This window comes from Mastacembelus armatus, chromosome 14 (genome assembly GCF_900324485.2).
Source record: "Mastacembelus armatus chromosome 14, fMasArm1.2, whole genome shotgun sequence".
Taxonomy (NCBI): Eukaryota; Metazoa; Chordata; class Actinopteri; order Synbranchiformes; family Mastacembelidae; genus Mastacembelus; species Mastacembelus armatus.
In genome coordinates, this window is record NC_046646.1 from 731,202 (window position 1) to 745,359 (window position 14,158).

At 40.6% G+C, this 14,158-nt stretch overlaps 1 protein-coding gene across 7 annotated transcripts in view; it reads right to left on the minus strand.

The window, feature by feature from the left end:
- amot (angiomotin) overlaps positions 1-14,158 on the minus strand; it is a 122,210-nt gene that overhangs the window by 60,308 nt on the left and 47,744 nt on the right. For 3 of the 7 annotated variants that reach the window (XM_026327808.1, XM_026327806.1, XM_026327807.1), the window contains 2 exons: positions 7,038-7,157; positions 963-1,023 (listed from right to left, as the gene is read on the minus strand). The exons of 2 other annotated variants lie outside the window; for them this stretch is intronic. In XM_026327808.1, coding sequence (XP_026183593.1) covers positions 963-1,023; positions 7,038-7,052 — 76 coding nt within the window. In that variant the 5' untranslated portion in view covers positions 7,053-7,157. Of the gene's footprint in view, positions 1-962; positions 1,024-7,037; positions 7,158-14,158 lie in introns of those variants that run through there. 2 more of the 7 variants (XM_026327812.1, XM_026327809.1) reach the window with 2 other exon arrangements.

The window sequence follows — 14,158 nt, forward strand, 5'->3', positions numbered from 1 at the left end:
AATAAAGAATGTCTCTGGAGGGATGAACTTCAATTGTTGGCCCTTTTAACACAGAAAAATAAAGGTTCAGTGCAGCTATGGAAAGTAAGATATCCCTGTTTGACATTGTCCTGTTTTGTCCAACCAACACTCTGAAACATGATAATTATTTTACAATAATGAGAGAGAGATGGTAAGTCTCTCTTACACTATTCACTTACATATATGTTGTTGACTATTATCTATTTGAGGATTGAAATGTACTACTATGACAATGGCTATTCATGCATGGCATGGTTAAATTTCCCTCCATAGATATGAGTTTTATAGGCATTGATACATCATTTTAGTGTCATGACACGGATGACATAATCAGTGATGTCAAAAATAGCCATATGGTAGTAACAAAAGTGTTTTCACTCACTATCTCACCGACTAAGTGATTACATTCTTTGGAACCCCAGAGTCAAAAGAACCACCGTGGATTAAAATTATTCCATTTTACCACTTCATTTGGACAAAAGCCAGAAATGTTTTCACTCAAGACGAGACTAAAATCCATTGAATATGGCATACAAATGGATAACACAAATTAATACAAGAACAAAACCCAATGATTACCCAGTAGATATTTTCAGAGGTGATCCTAAGAAATTCAATTAGACATATTCATACACATTAAAAGACAGAAGTTTAATATTAAGTTGAATATCCAATGCTGTCAATGCAGAAACCACTGTGAAGATCCAAATCAAAGAGAATAATTTCAATAGAAGTCCACAAGAGGTTTAAACTAAAATCTGTTTACAATATCTTCTTTACAATCCTGAGAAACGAGTGAAAAAAATAATTTTAATTATTTATGTACACTTCGGTTGATTTTAAGTTTGTTTGTTTGGCAGAAGAGAAATGTGTGTAATGTGGTTTCTTTTGACAACACTGAATGTTTTACACCTTTTCATACAAAATAAAGAAATTATTACGTCTAGCACTTTCTGTTATTCTTCTCATTCTCAAGGATGAAGATGCTTTTTTCCGAAACATCTGTTGGCAAATAAAATCATGAGTCAAATATCAGTTTGTTAGGGTACCAACAAATGGTCAGTTCTCTTCAAACTTAAGAGACAGACAGAAAAGAAAAAAAAGTATTCTTAGTGTATTGGCTGGTGTTTTCAGATGGATAACAACAAATTTGAAACTTCAGTAAGTACAAAAAACATATAACAAAAATGATGATGCTTTAATAGATACAATATGCAACTTTTCATCTTTAGATTTTGATTTAAGCTTTCATCTATGCCAGGGGTGCCCAACGTATGTTCCTTGAGGTCCACTGTCCTGCTTGTTTTCCAACTATCCCTGCTGTGCCCACTGCTGATTACCTGGATCAGGTGTGTTCAGCTAATCGGAAGCTGAAAGATACTGTGCCAATTCACTGTGCCCCCCAGCACACGCTTTCATCTGAGTATTTTCCAGGTTATTGAAATTACATACAGCTACTGATAGCACAAATGACACAGTATTTTATGACACTGTATCAAAGATATGGGTCAGAGATCTAGTTTAGCTCTTCAAAAAATGTCTGATTAAAACATTTATGTAAATATGATGCTGAACTAATGATGCAGTTTCCTTCATTAAATTATCTCTGTTTAGCTGTTGACCAGCTTCTCTGTGACTGACAGCCACTTCCTAGCTACAAGACCACTGAGTTGTTGGCTTAGAGTGCTTTTATTAAGATGCCCTCTGATATATATTCCCCTAACTCAGCTTTTCTACACTACACTACACTCTACCTCCTGATCATTAAAAAATAGCAGGTGAGCAACACAGTCTGTGTGCCCAAGACCTACTGCTCTGAGCTCAATTAGCTGTATACAATTTAATCTATAATATATTTAAATTATAAAGATAAATTGAATTATAGTACAGCAAAGTGACAATTCAAGGATGAAAAGTGTCAGTAGGAGAGAAGAATATACAAACTGAAAAGAAATAAATAAATTCAAAACTATAATAATGACGGCAAGGCTTTTTATTATATTTACCATTATTTGCTAGCTTTTCACGCAGGTTTGCACAGGTTAACCAGGGTAATGATGCACTGGATCAAATTTAATGATGATTTCAACAAAGCTCTCCTGGCATGCAACCTACTCCATCATTTGTTAGGATACTCTATAGCACTGATACCACACAGGTACCACAAAGGTCAGGATCTTATATCTCAAAGATCATCAGAATTAATCTTACTGACCACTGTCTTGGCAGGTAGAGATACTGTCACACTCATTCGACGTAGATGTCAAATACTGTACTTGAGTACTATAAATGCTATCTGTGCTACTATCTATGAGTGTACTCTCAATGCAACTTTTCTGACTTAATCAGGGCCAGGAGGGAGGGACCAATTGAGCACCATGTCCATGACAAATCTCCCCAGGAGCAGCTGTCTCCAATGTTAGCCATCAGCCTTTTGAACTATTAATTGCAGCACTCTTTAGTGGTTTGTGGCATAAGCATTCAAGACAAAGCAAATATGTTTCACATACAAAACCCTTAGTTTTCAAGCTTCTTCATAGTACCATATAATCCACAAGGTCTACTTGTGGTTTCCAGAGTTTCCAAACGTAGAATGGGAGGCAGAGCCTTTAGCGATCAAGCTCCTCTCCTGTGGAACCAGCTCCCAGCCCGGGTTTAAGGCTAGACTTAAAACCTTGCTTTTTGACATGTAAAATGCATGTCAAGTGACAAAACATATAGTTAGTGCTGACTCAGGTTACCCTGATACCACTGATCTAACACACAGGCACATTACATTATACTGGTAACTGAGTTGTCAAACTATTTGGACAATCAATGCAGTATGATCATGGAAATAAAGTGCATGTCAGTGCTCTTATATTTTACTTAAACATGAAAAAAGTGCTCATTCACAGACAATTACAGTCAGTTATGTTCAAGTCTTTTGTTAGTAAACTAAAATCTACAATTTGGTCCAGAAAACAACAAAAAGGATGTCCACTCACTCAAAGCTTACAATTTCTCAACTTGAGTAAATAAAAACCATAGAAGCTCAGGAGAAAAAAAAAGTGTCACTGTGTTAACATAAAGTTCATGTACTATTTGCAAAAGGTTTTTTTTTTTGTTTGTTTTCAAAGGGTCCAGTATCTATGCTTTGGAAAATAAAAAAATACACCTGCATCTATAATTTTAGATTGGGGTTTGCCTCGCTACTAACATTTCAGCATGGTATCTTGTAGGTGAACCTGCAAGTTGGTCATGCAGCATCATTGCCTTTTTGCTGCATGGAAATGCTTGCAAACAACTTTTGTTTAATCCATATCTTTACTGCCATTTTTAACTTTTCCATTAACCCTGGGCCATTTTTTAAGCTTCCTTTATATAAAAACAACTTATGATCAGAAAACAGCTAAGGTAAGACAAAATTGGTAATCACTGCTTCATAATGTGACATTTATTTCTGCAATTCTTTGGCTGCTCTTTCAATGAGTTTTGGTGGTAGAGAAATGGGACTTATACTCTTGGAATCTGCTTAGTGTTTGTTTTCAAACGGTGCATGTCGCATTAGCATGTGTTTGTTGTGGCCATTTAAGTGCTTGTTGTTTGAATTGTGTTTAGTTTTCCTAAAATCATCTGATGAGCTTTTAGTGGACTTTCTTCTGGTTATGTGGATGTATAGCATGTGTATATTGCTACAAACATCTTTCTAGAGGTTGAGTCATGGCAACTGGACTTTAGGTCAAAACGTTTTTCTACTCATACGAGTAGCTTCATCAGTCTAAGAGAAAGCTGGTATGGAAACTCAGATTTATCTTTCAGGTTGGTTTCACTCCACCCCTAGTCCCATAGGCTCATTAGGTGAGCTATGTAAATCAGGTGAGAGTCGTTAGATCCACACTCCTGAGTTAGTTTCACATCACACCTCGTCTGAATAGGCTTGTTAAGGTGAACAAAGGAGTGAGCTCAATTCAATTCAATTCAATTCAATTCAAGGCAGTTTTATTCATATACCACCAAATCATAATACAATCATCTCATGGAACTTTACAAAAAACAAAAAAACCCAACAAATCCCTTATGAGCAAGCACTTGGCGACAGTGGAGAGGAAAAACTCCCTTTAACGGAAGAAAAAACCTCCAGCAGAACCAGGCTCAGTTTAGGTGGCCATCTGCCTCGACCGGTTGGGGTGAGTGGATAGAGGAGAGAGAAAAGAACAGTAACAATAAACAACAAATGGACACTGCAGGTTAGTGGGGCCAGTAACTGCACATCAGCGATATGTAGTTCCAGGACCAGGGACACCTGCAGAAGGTACAGAGAGAGCACAAACTAGGGGAGAGAGAGAGAGCACAAAGTTAGTGACATTCAGTGATGGAATATACATGTGAGGAGGGAGGAGAGGAGGAGAGGGGAAGGGAGGGGAGGGGAGGGTTAGGGTAGGGGAGCTCAGTGCACCGATGGAGAGTCCTCAGGCAGTCTAGGCCTATAGCAGCATAACTAAGGAATGGTTCAGGGTTACCTGAACCAACCCTATGTCAGGTCTCGTGTAGCTGAACCCAAAAGCACAAGAGAGGAGCCAAAGTAAAAACAAATAGTTCTGTATTACAACTGCTCTACTAATCATAGAGCAGAGGCTGGCAGAGTAACGTACAAGCAGGTGGTAGGTCAAAACACAGGCAAAGATTTATCAGGACATGAGGACAAAAGGATGGTAAGCTGAATACTGTGGCAGACAAACTGGAAACTAGACAAGGAACACATGGAGTATATGTACAGACAGGGGAAGCGTTAACAAGACACACGTGAAACAAGGACAGGGAAACAGAGACAGAAACCCAACTACAAAATAAAACAGGAAACTAAGTAACACAATAACACTAATACAATAAAACATGCCATACAAGACATCATACATGACACCCTAACTATGTTGACACCCTAACTACACCCTTTGTCAAAAAGGAAGGTTTTAAGTCTAGCCTTAAAAGTACAGTAAAAGGAGTGTCTGCCTCCTGAACCCAGACTGGGAGCTGGTTCCACAGGAGAGAAGCTTGATAGCTAAAGGCTCTGCCTTTTAGATGAAGCAACTACTAATGTAAATTCAGAGAGATCTATGGGAGAGAAGCAGTCTAAACATAACTGAGGTCTTGCAGATGATTCAAGAGCTACTGTGGTAGAAGATTAATTTATTGCAGGTATAGGAAGCATCTGATGAATTTTATCTCTAATAGTTGTGATTATATTTGTAAAGAAACTCATGAAGTCATCACTGCTGAGAGTTAAAGGAACACTGGGCTCAACAGAGCTGTGACTCTTTGTCAGCCTGGCTGCAGTGCTGAAAAGAAACCTGGGATTGTTCTTATTTTCCTCTATTAGGGATGAATAGTATGCAGTTCTGGCTTTACAGAGAGCTTTTTTATAAGCTAATAGACTGTTTTTCCCAGCTATATAAAATTCCTCCTAATTTGTGCAACACCACTTCCTTTCCAGCCTTCGTGATGCTTGCTTTAAGGTACGAATATGTGAACTGTACCATGGAGCTAATCTCCTTTGATTCACTAACTTCTTTTTCAGAGGGGCCACAGTATCAAGAGCTTCACACAGTGAGGCTCCAGCACTGTCAACAATTTGTGATTTTTATATTTTGAAAACCAAGTGGCCCTATTAACCCTTTACACAGGCCTGTGCATAGAAATCTTAGTTTCTGGCTTTTATATGGAGTTTTATATGGACTATATCAGCACATTATACTGTGTGTGTGTGTGTGTGTGTGTGTGTGTGTGTGTGTGTGTGTGTGTGTGTGTGTAAATGAAGTTTGAGATGAAAGAGACCTGATATTTAATAGTTCACATCTGACTGTTCTGTTTTTCTGTTCAATAAGAGGAGTGGTTTTAATGTTTATTAGGTTTTTATGAATAATTCCTCTTGTGTTAACTTCTTATTTATTTGATCTAGATGTTCAAGGGGCAGACACAATCTCTATGGGGCATGGGGATGACGGCTCTAAGGAAACTGCAGGGAGGTGTTTTAGACTGAGTCTCTGTGTACTGGTCCCCACTCTAGATTGTCAAACTTTAAGTTGGCTAATAAACTCGGCCAGATTTCTAGAGATGAGAGCCATGCCATCCCTTGCTACCAGACCAGGTTTTCCCCAGAAAGTGGCCCAATTATCTATGAAGCCCACATCGTTTGCTGGACACCACCTAGACAGCCAGTGACAGAACGATGACATGCGGCTAAACATGTCATCGCTGGTCAGATTGGAGAGGGGTCCAGAGAAAACGATGGAATCCAACATTGTTTTGGCAAAATTACACACCAATCGGGTGTCATGTAATCGGGTGTCATTGCTGCTGACATGAATAACAATTTTACCATATTTACGACTATCCTTAGCCAGCAGCTTCAAGTTTGACTCGATGTCACCCACTCTGGACCCAGGAATGCATTTGACTATGGTCGCTGGTGTCTCTAGCTTCACGTTTCTGACTATGGAATCGCCAATTATCAGAGTTGGTTTCTCAGCGGGTGTGTCGCTGAGCAAGGAAAATCAGTTAGAAACGTGAACAGGCAGATGATGAGCCGTGGGCTTCTGCTTAGGAGTATGTTTCCATCTAACAGACCCTGAGCTCTGTGGCTCCACACCTGCTACAGGACTAGGCCAGCTGGCTTGCGTTCAAAGGTGCAGAGCCTTGCTTCCAAATCAGTGATCCTCACCTCCAAAGCTACCAGAATCTTACACTTATTACAAGTATCATTATGCCTATACTGGAGAGAGAGGGAGAGGGAGAAGCCATGCTACTAGCTAGCTAAGCTAACTGGTAAGCTAACGAGCTAAGCTAAGTCTGGAAATAGCAAAAAATACTGGACAAAATAGAAAGGTACTTGACTAGTATAGGATTATGTAGTGGTTATTGATTTGTTCAAAGTTCAGTTAGTTTTTAGGTATGTTATACTAAAGCTAGTCTGTTATAAACAAGCTATACAGCACACACAGCACAACATGCATGCAACAAGATGTGAATTTGCTTACCCCAGGAAACAGCATCACATTCACAGCCCACAGTTCTGTTGTTCACTGATCAGGTGAGGGTTGTTAGGATCTAATGATAGACTCATGTGACCCCTCTGATTCACCAAGAATGTGTCCTCCCTGGAAGACATTGGATGTGTTCCTTAATTTCCTGGGAACAAATGAAAGGGCAGCCTGGTAGATTGAAGACAGGTTATGTCTGAGCCCTCCACCCCTGTTAAGGGAGGGTTTTCCACTTGTACATATATAGCTGCTCTGACTCCTCGCTCAAACCACCTATCTTCTCTGCCCAAAATATGTACATCACTTTCTTCAAATGAGTGTCCTGTCTCTTTTAAATTGAGGTGCACAGCTGACTGTGGTCCTGAGGAGCTGCTGCTCCTGTACTGGGCCATCCTCCTGTTGAGTGGTTGTTTGGTTTCTCCAATGTAGAGTTCTGAGCATTCTTCCTTACACTGGATGGCATATACTACATTGCTCCTCTTTTCTTTTGGTGTCCGGTCTTTAGGGTGAACAAGTGTCTGTCTCAGTGTGTTGGTGGGTTTGAAGTGAACTGGTATCTGATGTTTCCCAAAAATCCATTTAAGCCTCTCTGAAACACTGGCTACATAGGGAATGACCAGGTTTTTCCCCTATGGATCTTGAGGCTTAGCTGTGTCTCTTTTTTTTCTGCCTGATGTGGATGTTGCCTTGTTGAAAGCCCACTTAGGGCAGCCACAGGTTTTGAGGGTTGTCTTCAAGTGTGTGTCCTCTTTTCTCTTGGTAGGGATGTTGTTTGCTCTGTCCTGATGACTCCTAGTTTGTGTTGCAGTGGGTGATTGGAGTCAAAAAGGAGGTTTTGGTCTGTGTGTCTGGGTTTCCTGTAGACTTCTATCTCTAGGTTACCATCAGACCAGATCGATCGATAGATAGCTTTATATAGAAATTTCACTATATACAATATCAGCAGTGAATGTTAAGAAGTCTAATGGCTGTGGGGACAAAGGATCTCCTCAATCTCTCAGAGATTAGCCTCCCACTGCAGCTGCTACTCTTTTTAATCAGTATATCGTAGTGGAGGGAGTATTTATTATTGTCCAATATAGCAAGCAGCTTCCTCCATATCTGCTACTCCACCACAGTTCTTACAGGTTCCAGCCCCCTGCCTAGCATAGAGATGGCCTTTTTCACCACTTTGTCCAGCAACAGAGAACAGTGTATTTGCCATGACAGTGTGGTAGAACATGCACAGCATGTCACTCCAGACATTGCACCAACTGAGCCGTCTCAAGAAGAAGAGACATTACTCTGCCCTTTTCTGTACACTGCATCTACATTGGCAGACCACTCCAGTTTTTCATTCAGAACCACACCCAGTAGTACTTGAAGGTCTGCACAATCTCTATCCTCTGTCCATCAATGCAGACTGACTGGCATGGTGCTTTTGTTCTCTTAAAATCCACCACCAGCTCCTTAGTCTTGGTGGTTCTCAGGAGAAGATAGTTCTTTTTGCTCCAGTCAGTGAAGGCCTCCACTAGGTCCCTGTACTCCCCCTCAGGTCCACCACGCACACATGCCACAACAGCCATATCAACAGAAAAGGAGCAAGAACAATTCCCTGTGGAGCCCCAGTGCTGCATTCCAGTGTCCCAGAAACACATCTCCCCAGCCTGGCATACTGCAGTCTGGATGTCAAATAGGCCATAATCTATGATGTTAGGGAGGACACCAGCCCCATACAAGCTCGTCTCTCAGTATGGGAGGCCGTATAGTGTTGAAAACACTGGAGAAGTCAAAGAACATAATCCTCATATACGAACCAGGCACATCCAGATAGGCAAACTGAAGGGGATCAAGATCCTCCTTAACCTGCAGCCTCATGCAACGGACAAGGAGCCACTCCAAGGTTTTCATGATGTGGGATATCAGAGCCACTGGTCTATAGTCATTCAGCTCCACCGGCCGCGATGTTTTGGGCATCAGTATTAGACAAGAAGTCTTCCACAGCACTGGGACTTTTTCCAATCGAAGTCTCATATTAAAGAGCCTCTGAAGAGGGTCAGCAAGGTGTCCTGCAAAGTCCTTCAAAAGCTTTGGACACACTCCATCTGGTCCTGTTGCCTTCCCTGGGGGGAAGTCTTCTGAGCTCAGCTCCAACCTCTTCCATTGTTAGGAGCTGTTAAGATTGTAATGGAGGGATGGTGGAGGTAGAGGTGTAATAAGGAGCAGCAGAGGTGGAGACTGAGGGAGCAGCCTCATAGGTGGAGATGGAGGGAGTAGCTGCAGAGGTGGAGGTACAGGGAGCATCTGCCATGTTGGAGATGGAGGGAGCAGCCGTAGAGGTAGAGGAGGCAGCTGAACATGTGGAGGGGGAAGCCTCAAAGGTAATAATGGTGGAGGGAACAGCCGCAGAGAATGAAGTGTATTGAGAAGCTGCAGAGGTGGAGGAAGCAACCGCTGGGGTGATGGTGGAGGGAGTAGCTGCCGAGATATAGGTGGAAGTAGCCACATTGTCAAACCTGATGTAATACTGGTTGAAGGTATTGGCTTTATCCACATCACCATCCAAAGACAGAGTTCAGTTTGTAGCCAGTGATGGCCCTTACCCCTCTCCACACCTCCCTGGTATTCTTGCTCTCCAGTTGTTTTTCCAACTTTTTCTTGTACTCCACCTTAGCCCGCCTCAGTGTTTTTTTTAGTGTTTTTTTATGCTCCTCCACTTCTCCTTATCCCTGTCCTGGAAAGCCCTCTTCTTCTGGTTCAGGAGATCTTTAACTCTCTTGGGTCGACGAACGCACCGGCGCGTTTTGACGCATCTTCTCCTGATAACGCCGAAACAAACTCAAATTACTCCATCAATTCTGATCGTACGGATAAAAGAAATATATTATTCAAATCTGTAAAGGGTCTAGTTTTAGTTGTATACCATCATAATAACAACAAAACGTTGTGCTTTTTTTAAATAAAGAAAGCCGACATGGTGCGCTGTCTGTCTTTTCTGTCTCTGTCATTTCTCTTCACAGACGCGTAAATAAAACAACCAGAATCTCAGCATATACTTGGCTCATAAAAATAAGAAACATATGGCTAGAAAGCTTGAAATGTTTTCTCTGAAATGAAACAATTCAAGTCGAAAACAAATCATCACTTTTTATTTAATCCGTATGAATGTAAGGAGAAGTACGTTTTCTCCTGTCTCACCTCATTACAGGTAATGTGATCCCGCCTTGTACTCTGTTCACTGTTCACATGTAAATAATCTCAGGTGAACCAGGTAAATATGTGCACACCCCCGAGAAATGACATAAAACATCAAACTTCATCATAGAATTTACTCACTTTTTCTGCGCGTTTGGATGATGGCATGTCACGGACGTGAAGAAGCGCTTCTTGTATTCCACACAGAGACAAATAGTTTACCTTGTCCTCAGAGTAAAAACACTGATTTTAACTCAAATGAGGATCGTTTGGCTCCTCATTGTTTTGTATTGTACTGCACTAATCCGTCCCATCTACATTGACTGAAAGGCTCATTATGCGCGTCTTTGTCTGGTCGTTCAGTGCGTCTTTTGTGTTCTCAGGTAAATCACATGACTATTCATCCTCAGACACACCCTCTTGCATATAGCCTTTCTGGAAAAAAGTGTCTTAGAAAATTTAAATCAGTGTATTGTTTACTGTGAATGTGTGAACAAGATGACATTCACAGCACTCTGAAGTAAACACTTTAGCCTACAACATGCAGGTCTCCAAGGTCTTGTGAACCAATGTTCTGTTTGTGTTTTATGTCCTTATTTCAGTAAGTAAAAAATTGTAGTTTTCCACTAACCATGCATAAACACTTTTTTCTCAAAAACAAAATCATGTGTAAACTTGCTGCTCACATATTATTGTAGCCAATTTTGTGCTGATTACAGTGTTATTAGACTTTAGACATTAATATGTTTAAAAGACACTGAAAAAAGCACAAATGTCAGGACATGTCAAAATTTGTCCAGGCCCCCAAAACCCCCTCAGACCCCAGAGGGTTAAGGCATGTTAAAGCATTGGTGGTGGGGAAGTTGGTGAAGAGGGCCCTACTGTCCTGGGTGGTGAGGTTGGATGGTGGTGGGTTAGAACTGGAGAGTGCTGCAGTGACTTTTAGCCAGATTTCCTCTGCTTCTGTATCAGATAAGCCATTATTGTGAATGGTAGATTATGTGGCTGTAATAAAATACACAACAATACACAACATGTTTGACCGCGAATGCAAATTTATGTCCCTTGGCTAGGACATCTCTCTCTGCTAGGGAGAGTTCCCTGACTGAAAGATTCTTAACCCATTTGTCCGTTGTGACCTCTGCGGTGGTCCCATTTCCATTTTTATTCCCAGTGACTTCAGTGACTTATTTTCCTGTCTCCCTGTGAAAGAGGAGAAGGTCAGACTTCTTGCTCTGTCTCTCTTTGCCTTGCTGGTGTTGAGCCAACTGTGCCTGATGGACAAATTGCATGACTGCATCTCAAGCAGGTCCGGGCAGAGTTGAGGAACAGAAGGTGGACTGTGGTGTGCTTTCCTTTCATTTAGAAGCAGTTCTTGTGCCTTCTGAAGGATTTTGTTGGCTCTGTGACTCTTGACTGTGGACTGTAGGCATAGGCTAGTTGGGAAGATGCTCTGTTGTCTGCATCTGAGGTTGAAGCGTAAATGGTTTCTGTATTCTACCACTTTCCTGGCTGTCCTTTCATATTCCTGCACTAACTTCAGGGTTTTTCTCCCAAAATGTGCTGAAATAGAGGAGATCCTCAGACTCTCACACGATTTACATACCTCACCTAGGACTAGGGGTGGAGTGAAACCAACCTGAAAGATAAATTGGAGTTTCCATACCAGCTTTCTCTTACACAGATGAAGCTACTTGGATGAGTAGGGAAACGTTTCAACCTAAAGACTAGAAGTCCAGTTGCCATGACTCAACCTCTAGATAACTTCACCTGGACGTCTGAGAATCTCCACAGACTGCAAACATCTCGTGTCTACAGTCGTAAAAACTAAGACGCAGCTCGGCTTTGGCCAGTATCAGAGCTGTAACATCGATATTGTATAGTTTAAAAAAATATCGATATCTATCGAAAATTTTTTCCCCAAAGCCCTACCTCAAACTGCATGGATCTGGAATGTGGGAAGAAACCTGAGTACCCAGAGAAAACCAATTGCAGACGCAGAAAGAACATGCAAACAACATACAGAAAGACCTCAGGTTCAAATGGATTTAAACCCCAAAACTTCTTGCTGTGAGGCAACAGCGCTAGCCATCAGACCATCATGCTGCACAGTTATTTCATAACATCCTATTTATTTTATTAATGAACATTTTGAAGCTCCATAATCTAGTGTATTTAAAGAAACTAAAATGAATTATTCAACAAATACAATCATAGTCAAATAAGGAATAACCTTGCAATTACAGGACTGTACACTCAATATGTATTCACAGTCACAGTACCACAGTACCTCTACTTTCCAAGACACCACTATGCCAGCGATTGGTAAGATTAAATCAAGTTAATGGTAAATTGTGTTACGAACATATGCAAGAATGGATCTGTATAACTTATTTTTTGTTTAGTTATTGTAGCAGTAGGTAATGTTAAAAGTTGCATACTATAGCTCCAATATGAATCCATTTGATTTATTTAATAGGCAACAGCCTTCATTGCCCTGGGGACTGTAAATGTATACTCTCTTCGACATAGTGTAACTGATATTTTCATCCTTCAACAACGCACCCTCTGCATGCCAGGCAAAAAGATGCAAAAAACACAACCCAATAAACACATAAAGAGAGCTAAGAAAATGAAATGGTCTAGCTGTTAAGATGAGTGATAAAATTACTCGGCGAAGAGTTCATTCTATTGCTTTTAATTCTTTGTGAGAATCTAACCTACTCAGAAAATCCAAAATCCAAAAAAAAGTCTGATATTCTGTGACATACATTTATCAGATGTCAAATGAGAAGATTAGTACTGGTTCATTGCCTTTCAGCAATTAAACAACAACTATTTGTGGTATTTTACAATGTTTTGGAGCCCATTTAGCATCACATAAAACAGCAGCTTAGCTAATTTTTTAGATAAGTATTTAAAGTATTCATTGTATATTTGTGTTTATTAATTTACAGTAATCCTCTTGTCTGCGTATTGGTATAGTACTTCCCCTTTTGAATCCATCCATTAGTTTGAGACCATATCAGTTCATTAAAAAATGCTCCAAAGCTTTGTAGTAGAGGACAGGGCAAAGTACAGGTTATGTTTTATTTGAGACAGAATGTGCTTTAAACAGCCTAAAGCAATTACACAATGTTTAACATTATCAGGTATGCAATTATGCATATTTATTATTTTTTATTATTTTTATTTGTCAGAATTCAAATTGCCCATTATTATTGCAATGTACAGTGGGTACGGAAAGTATTCAGACCCCTTTAAATTTTTCACTCTTTGTGTCATTGCAGCCATTTGCCAAAATCAAAAAAGTTCATTTTATTTCTCATTAATGTACACTCAGCACCCCATCTTGACAGAAAAAAACAGAAATGTAGAAATTTTTGCAAATTTATTAAAAAAGAAAAACTGAAATATCACATGGTCATAAGTATTCAGACCCTGTGCTCAGTATTGAGTAGAAGCACCCTTTTGAGCTAGTACAGCCATGAGTCTTCTTGGGAATGATGCAACATGTTTTTCACACCTGGATTTGGGGATCCTCTGCCATTCTTCCTTGCAGATCCTCTCCAGTTCTGTCAGGTTGGATGGTGAACGTTGGTGGACAGCCATTTTCAGGTCTCTCCAGAGATGCTCAATTGGGTTTAGGTCAGGGCTCTGGCTGGGCCAGTCAAGAACGGTCACAGAGTTGTTCCGAAGCCACTCCTTTGTTATTTTAGCTGTGTGCTTAGGGTCATTGTCCTGTTGAAAGGTGAACCTTCGGCCCAGTCTGAGGTCTTGAGCAGAGGTTTTCTTCCAGGATATCTCTGTACTTGGCCGCATTCATCTTTCCTTCAATTGCAACCAGTTGTCCTGTCCCTGCAGCTGAAAAACACCCCCACAACATGATGCTCCATCACCATGTTTCACTGTAGGGATTGTATTGGGCAGGTGATGAGCAGTGC